Source organism: Vigna angularis, chromosome 10 (genome assembly GCF_016808095.1).
Source record: "Vigna angularis cultivar LongXiaoDou No.4 chromosome 10, ASM1680809v1, whole genome shotgun sequence".
Classification (NCBI taxonomy): domain Eukaryota; kingdom Viridiplantae; phylum Streptophyta; class Magnoliopsida; order Fabales; family Fabaceae; genus Vigna; species Vigna angularis.
This window is the reverse complement of record NC_068979.1, coordinates 29421476-29429590: the sequence shown is the minus strand read 5'-3', so window position 1 is coordinate 29429590 and position 8115 is coordinate 29421476. Positions and strand designations below refer to the sequence as shown.

Sequence of the window (8115 nt, the reverse complement as noted above, 5' to 3'; positions counted from 1 at the left end):
GACTTGTGGCGGTAAGTAAAGTGGCCGGTAGTGTTGGGCTTAAATTCTACATAAAGCCCGACCAGCTGAGCTTTGAATAAACTCGACAACTTTAGGGAAAGAGTTAAACAAGTATTTTAATTCATTTCTGAATTTATAAGAAAAATTAATGTGTTTTTGCTTTTGTATGTTTGAGCATGCTTGCTTTTTCAGGACTTTGATAAAAGTAGGTTGTATTATTTACTTGACACGTTTTCTCTAACGTTCACTTCTGATATATTTCGACTAGATGCGTGTACTAGGTGATCTGCACAAATTATTCTCTTATCACTTTTATTGTTTTTGAATGTTGAACATTTAAAGACATTTAATGTTTGTTCAGAACAATAAAGTGATTTTTACGTTTTCTACCATTCAGGTAGCATTTTATCATTTAAACTTTTCTCTTAAGATATCAGTTGTTGATTAAGGACTTCATCGTTGGACGAAATACAATGTTTAGCTCATGGTATCGTCTAAACTATTGTAAACGCTTTAGTGATCTGCTTTCTTGAGCTAGAGCGTTTAACAAGTTTGTCCTATAAGTTTTTGGAATATTGATTGAGACTTTTGAAGACTTTTGCCAAAAACATTATTTTGATTCTTTTGAGAGTTTGATTTCCTTTTGGAACATTATAGCTTTCACTTTTAATTCAACTCTCATAGACACTTTAACTTTGAGAATCATTTAGTATAACATTTCTTTTAAGCCTAAGTGTTTTTCTAAGACTTTCCTATGTTATTAGGTATTTAAAGTTTTGAGCTTATTATTTAAGTTTTTTCTATCCTAATATTTTAGTGATGACATCCTCGTATTCTCATTTCTTTTAAAGTTGTTTTTGTTAAACTTCAAAACATATTAGAACATATATTTTCATTTCTTTTAACGTTGTTTTGTTAAACTTCAAAACATATTATAACATCTAGACATATTAATCTTATAGACAATTTTGTCTTTAACATAGAAAACATCTAAAAATAAAAACAATATTTTCATAAAATTAATTAAGTTATATATTAATAAAAAAATATTTTAAACTGTTGTTAATTAACTTACTCAATTCTTAGCAATATCAACCGGTTCCCTAAACTAATAAAGTAAACACAATTACACTTCACTCTTTCATCAACTCCACCATATAGTATAAGAATGCATTGCACTGATTTTAGTTTGCAATTTTTCTTTTGAGGAATTTTTTGAACTTAATGCTTCCATATAATATATGAACTTAATCCTCTTGGTAGAAAGCAACAAGCCCCACCCTACAATCCATAGCTAGGAGAATATAATAGGGTATAGCATGTTATACTATGTACGGAATGACATTATATATATGAAAATCAAAAGTAGGATTTGCATGTGCTTCAATGTGAACTCACCAAAAACAACAAAACCTTTACTTGTTGGTTTATGATGTTCAAAATATCATAAATTTAGTGGTCCACACCCTCTTTTATTCCCTATCTCCACATTGAAGGAAAGTAGGAAACACAAACTACTCTACTTACTTCCATTGTAACATAAACTTATATTATAAGATAAGAATCTTTCGTACCCATATGTTCATAAATTAGAATATATACTATCATATCAGTACTTTGTATTAAGAATATATTTTATAACTAATAATCATACCTTACAATTTAATTAAAACCTTACTTCCATATGCATGCACATCTTGAATTTTTAACTTCATTCATCAAGAAAAGTTTAAACCCTAAAAAGCAGTTCAAGTCTCTTTGTATAATATCTCTCTTTTGTTATGTGTTTTATTTTTGTCAAGACAACGTTTTTTTTATAACAATAAAATGGGATTTTTATAAAATTGAAAGTTATTATTCGTTATTTTAATCTTAACTTTTTTAATCCGACGGTTACATATGAGTTCTTTTGTGTAATTAATGTTAAATATGTTTGCTGACCTCAAATTATTTAAAAACTTGTACTTCGTTTCTAAGTTAAATATATATATTTATTTTATCTTTGTATTATATGTAAGTTATGTAAAATATTTCTTTACAGTAAATAACATATGAAAATTTTATTATGGTTTAATATAAGAAAAACATTTCATCTATCATTATTTGTTGAAAAGAATGTTTTATATTATTTTTATAAAACACAAAAACAAAATAAGTATATAGTTAATTTAGGGAGGAAAATTATTTTTAACCCTTGTGATTATAATAATACATGTGAAATTAAAGCAGGGTTTGTGATTTCTATTTATTTTACTTTTGTTGAAAAAATTGAGCTATACCTCCCCCAGAAACAACCAATACTTTTAAAAATAATTACTTTTAAAAGACTACACTGACAAAGCTGCTGACAATAAGAAGAAAGTAGAATATACTCAAAAAAATGTTTCCAAACAATAATTTAATTAATTATCACATGAAATGGTGCACCAGAATAAACCCTGCACACTTAGTTGCCTCTAAAGACATTATTTGGAGAAGTTTCATACTGTTTGTTATTTTGGTTAGAGACATAGGCATGAAGTGGAATTGGTGTAAATAATACAATATTTTTTGATTGAAACCTTTGATCATTTCATTTTTAAAAGATTGTATATATATGTTAGAAAGCATAAAATAATCTCTTTTCAATTCTACGCATGGCTTAATTTAATATCATAAAATCAACTTAAATTTTCATTCACTTATATACTATAATTTAATTTAATTTTATTTTTAACTGATGTAGGACTTCCAATATTTCTAATTGTCAAATTATCAACAATTTGAACTTTAAATAATCAAAGCAAAATAATTTCGTGTCTCATTCCATTAACTGAGTTATAATTATATATCACATTACATGATAAATAATTGACCAAAACATCTAGAAAATTAAGAAAGTGCTTTTTAAAATATTATATATGAGATTGAATACTATGACTCTTAAATGGAGAATATTCACAAGCTAAATATGAGTGTGGAGTGAAACATATCATATGATAACTGGAATTTATCTTTAAATTTTCTACATTAATATATAAAAATAAACTTATGTTGAATTTGTTATTGTTTAACCTAAAACATATTATTTATGTCAAAGTGCGATATAAATTATTTATTTTATATTGAATAATAAAAGGTGCAACATAAACAGCCTTATAAAAAATGTACAGACATTTTTTTACATGGATTTTTTTATTGTTAGATATAAAGATGATGTAAAGGATTATTTTTGTTTAACGATTTAAGTTATACTTTATATTTAAAGAATTGATATAAATCTTTTAATAGATTTATTATATATATATATATATATATATATATATATATATATATATATTAATTTTAAGACTCTTACGTTAAATATTTCATTTGGATTTTTTAAACTGGGCCATTTTCCCCCTCTAAATACGTCATTAGTTAATTTTATATAAAAAATATAAGTGACTAAAAAATTAAGAGGTGTATTCAATTAAGATTTTAAAATAAATTTTTATGTAAAGAATTTATGTACATTTAAAAGATTTCGAAAATGTAATGGTTCTTTTTTTGGAATAAAAAGCTATTACGATTAAGATTTTGTAATTTATATTGTAAAGGATTTATATTGTAAAGGATTTATAAGATATAACATTATAATATTTTTAAAGGATTTTATGGATTTACAACTATATAAAGAATTCTATGAATCATACATCTTTACATAATTCACCTAAATTATGTGAGCCGTGTTTTAGTAACCGTTAATGCAGATAATACTCGAAGATAATCCAATAAAAAAAAGTATGTAACAAAGAGAAATATATACTTTTTAAATAAAATCATGTTAAAAGATTAATGAGACACATTAAACACCTGATAGAGTTTTCCTCCTTCGAATGTTCAGTACGACGTTCCACCTGATAGAGTTGAAAGACACATTATTGCGAAACTAGAATTATACAGATTTATCACTAAAGCATATTTAAACAATTCATGTCCTTTCAACAAAGTGCATTTACTCTTCAAGTCATCTTCTTAAACTGTGACAGAACAAGCTTATAGAAGTGTGTATTGAGTGAAGAGACCTACCTGAGAGAGACCACCTGGAAGAAACCCCACTCTTGTGAAGCCCTAGCAATGTGCGACTTGCACTCTTCCCTCATAGTCTCGTCACTGTTCTCTAAGCGGTTAAGATCGATGATTGGAAGCTCACAATCCTCGGCGGTCACCAGGAGACGGCGTGGATGCTTCGACTAGTGTGTGCGGTGTGGAGGCTTCAAGGCATTTAGGGTTTCCAGATGTGTATGTGTTCTGTGCTCTGGGATGAGAGAAAAAAAAATGCTTTGTGTTACGAGATTGGAAGAAATGAAATGGTGAAGAGAAAGAAAAGTTGTGCGAGACGAGTTGGAAGAAATGAAATGCTGTGCACTAGGGACGACGAGATTGAAAGAAGGGGTTTTGCACCTATTATGTTAGGTGTTTTAATATCTATCATAATATGTTTTCTCCATAATTTCTATTTTGCCACCGCGCCCAATTTATTATGACAGGTGACCTTTTACCTGTCATAATATATGTAACTTTTATTACAAAAAATACCATCGCTACACTTATTATGATAGGTTTCTTAAAATACGTCATAATATATCTTAATTTTATTACAAAATTGTCACCGATCAATGTATTATGATAGGTGAATTTTACCTGTCATAATAGCCCGTCATAGAATCTATTTTTCCACTAGTGATAGAGGAATCCCCTTTACTTTCATTCGTAAGTTTGAGTTATAATTCAAAATAGAGATTTAATCTCTTTAATAAATATGACATGGTGATGAATAGGAGCCAGGTTTGTATCGACAGCTTGAGCTTCATCCTCATAATTTGTGGCGTTATGCTTAGTTTTCCACCATTTTTACGTATGAAAATCTACACTGCATTTGTGTATATAAGTAATAAAAAAAATTCTACGAAGATGTTAATTTTTTTTCTTCATTTAATATACTGTTAGCAAATCACCCTAACTTTAATTAATGTTTGATCTTTGCTGTAGTACTTTTGTTTTCTGCAAATATTTTTTTAAAAAAAACATCAAAGAATTGGTAAAGTTTAGTGCTATATATTAAGTGTATCGGAGAGCAATTATTGAAAAGAAAAAAAAAAACTTAAAAAAGCTTATTCATTTAGAGAAAAACAAAGTACAAAGATGAACCTGCTTGACTCAAGCCCACTGTGAAATAGAAAATTAGAAAAGATAAAACAAGCATTACATCATCTAAGTTAACAAAAGCAAGATTGATTTGAAGCATGCATAAAAAGATGGTTTAATTTTTGATAGAAAAAATAAAGTGCAGTCAGTCGTTTTTCTTTAAAACAAGAAAAAGCTGAATTTTTTCCCTGTATTTAGTTTCGAGCAGTTGACGTTTGTCTAACAATTGTTTGGTGAGGCGTTGGAACATTTGATGTGTGGCTTGATCTCCAAATTGTGTGGTGAAAATTGGTTCCATTGCAGCCCTGACATGAAGTATCCATTGAGGTATTACCTGGTCCATGTTCTTTAACCATGGTGCTGGATCTGTTAGTTCCATTCTTTCAATGCTGAACCTTCCATTCTTTTCTATCACCTTTCTCATCTCCTCTGGACTTGGTGCATAGTAAGGAAAATTGAAGGAATCAACTTCACACTCATCAAATAGCCCCTGTCAAAATAAAAATATAAACATTTTATCCTTTTCTATCATTTTTTATTGCAAAATTTGTTGATATTGAAACTACTTTCATTCTGACATGCATGCAGCACATGGAAGAAAGAAATGAAAATGGTGATTACCTCCTTGGAAAGGTCCATGAGGATAGATCCCATACAATCAAACAGCATACCATTGATGATGTGAGAATAAGGCATGCCATTGGGAACACCTTGCATGACTATGACCAACATGCCACCTGGCACAAGTTCCATAGCCCTAGCATCGAAGAAGTTCCCTGCATCTCTGGCAAATTGAGTTGCATATGCATCGACCACTTCCCTGGAAGCACTTGTGTAGTGAATTCTACCTTTGTTCCATGCAGCCTTGTTCATCTCTTCAGGTGACTTTGAAAGAAAGTGCAGCGCATAAGTTGAATGTGCAAAATGAATGGATGATTCAGGGAACAAGCGATTGTAGAAAGAACCAGGAACACCACATGCGAAAAAGTTTCTATCTTTTGGCAAACTGGTGAAAAGGGTGTTGAAATCATTCGATGGTAGGTCATTGAAGAAGACATGAAATTCTGGTGCTGTTTCAGTGTTCGGACATTGTGTTTTGTACTTGTGTTTCATGGCTTCAACCACACTTTGTGCAGTCATGATCGTGTTTGGACCAGTTGCACATCCTAAATCCACCACACGAATAATCATGTTTGAAGCAGAAGCTATCTTTTCCATATCCAGCTTCTTCTGGATTTCTTCTTCAATCTTACTCTCTTCAACACTTGAACTTCGTTTCTACAAGCAAATTTTCTTTAGACTGACATTTTTTCAACATTTGCTTTCAAACTTTCTTAATGTTTATAAAGAACATTACAAACAATAACTATATTTTTTTCACCAACACCCTCTATTAGCATATGCATGTGATTTGTGTATATGGAAGAAATGCGATGGAAATTTTAATTAAGTATTTAATCAAGAGAATATGCGAACCAAGTTGTGTTACTTTGGTCCAAAACTTTTATAAAAAAAATAATGGTACCATACCGTACTTTTATATTTATTTGAGAAAGGATATAAGGATAAAATAATTATAAAAATATAAAATTTTATACTTTTTAAAAAAAAGAAAAGAGAAAAAAGTAAAAAGGATAGCATCAAAAATAAAAAGTTTAAGTGCGTGAAAGAATTATTTTTCATTATAAAAGTTGCTGGAAAGATGTTGGTAGTAAAATATTTTATTTGCTTCAAGTTTCAATAATTAGCTAGCAATTAAAATACTTTTATCAATTTAGAAACAAGCATTTGACAATTTGACTATGCCGATTTTATGCGTTGGGAAATCTGGGATCTGTCCTAAGTGAATGGTGAGAAAATGGACAATAACAATTAATTAAATTTTGACAAGTGCAGATTAAAAGTAGGAATTTAAAACTAATTTTGTTTGTGTTTTTCCTCGAAACAGTTAAGTAAAAGAATAATATCATTTATGAAAAGTTTAAACTCTAAAAAGTAGATTCAAAGATTAGAAAAAGAAATTGATGTTTCTTTTCCACTTATAAAGGACAATTAGGGATGCCAACCGCAATTAATTAATAATTAATTACGATGCTCGTTAATTAAGGTCAACTTGATACAGAGAATCATAACAGTGACATGAAAAGTGCATAAAGTAGTAATAATTAGTCTTCATACAAGGAATCAATGTTAAATTCCACCACCTATTGAATCTGAATCCCAAAAGGGAAACGACATATATAGTAGACAAGTACTTTCTCATCAACCTTATAGTTCAATCCAAAATTATAGTTTACATCTCAAGACACACAAAAATATCTCACACAACACTTTCTCAAAGCTTCCTCACATAATCAAGTGTCCAAAAGCTGTTCAAAAAATTCTTCTTTGAAGTATTTTTGCCTTCCAAAGTTTCAAATTCAAAATTAAAGGGTAACAATAACTTTAAAGTTTAAATACATTGGTGTTCATAACTCTTTAATATATAAACACACACGTATATATGAACCTTGAAAACAATGAGATCTATGCATTTACAATGAGTAAAGATTCTTCGACACACCTAAATCTTTTACATTCATTTGACACTATCCTTACTTACTTTTTACTCTCTTCTTTCTTGAAATAATACAAAAATTTACACATTTATGACTGTGTCAAATGAATGCAAAAGTGTGTCATGATATCATTACTCACTTAGAATTCAAGGCTTTTCCAATTTCAAAAATTTAGAATCTCCCAAAAACTTTGTAAGTTTATATTAATTTATTTTCTCAATTTAGTTGATGAAAGGGACATTGATGTGTGTACCTGAAAGTAAGAGTTTTTGAAGTAGCTGAATGTGCCACTTCCCCCATTTGGTGGTAATGTGTTGATCACCATTTTCACTTTGTCATCTCCACAAATTTGGTGTGATTGATGATCCATTATGTAGAACTCTGCCAT

The 8115-nt window shown here is 29.2% G+C and overlaps 1 protein-coding gene across 1 annotated transcript; it reads right to left on the bottom strand.

Moving 5' to 3' along the window:
• Window positions 1-5314: 5314 nt before the first annotated feature.
• Window positions 5315-8115, bottom strand: LOC108335011 (loganic acid O-methyltransferase-like). The gene is made up of 3 exons (XM_017570928.1): window positions 7981-8115; window positions 5791-6447; window positions 5315-5659 (listed from the first exon to the last, which is right to left on the bottom strand). Exons 1-3 carry the CDS (start codon window positions 8113-8115, stop codon window positions 5315-5317), a joined length of 1137 nt encoding a protein of 378 aa, XP_017426417.1.

Bases quoted from the DNA above. Each gene is read 5' to 3' on its own strand.
- LOC108335011 (XM_017570928.1), bottom strand. From the start codon at position 8,115: ATGGCAGAGTTCTACATAATGGATCATCAATCACACCAAATTTGTGGA. The intron at 6,448-7,980 runs GTACACACATCA...ATTTGCTTGTAG, and splicing joins TCAAAAACTCTTACTTTCAG to AAACGAAGTTCAAGTGTTGA. The intron at 5,660-5,790 runs GTAATCACCATT...TTATTTTGACAG, and splicing joins TCATGGACCTTTCCAAGGAG to GGGCTATTTGATGAGTGTGA.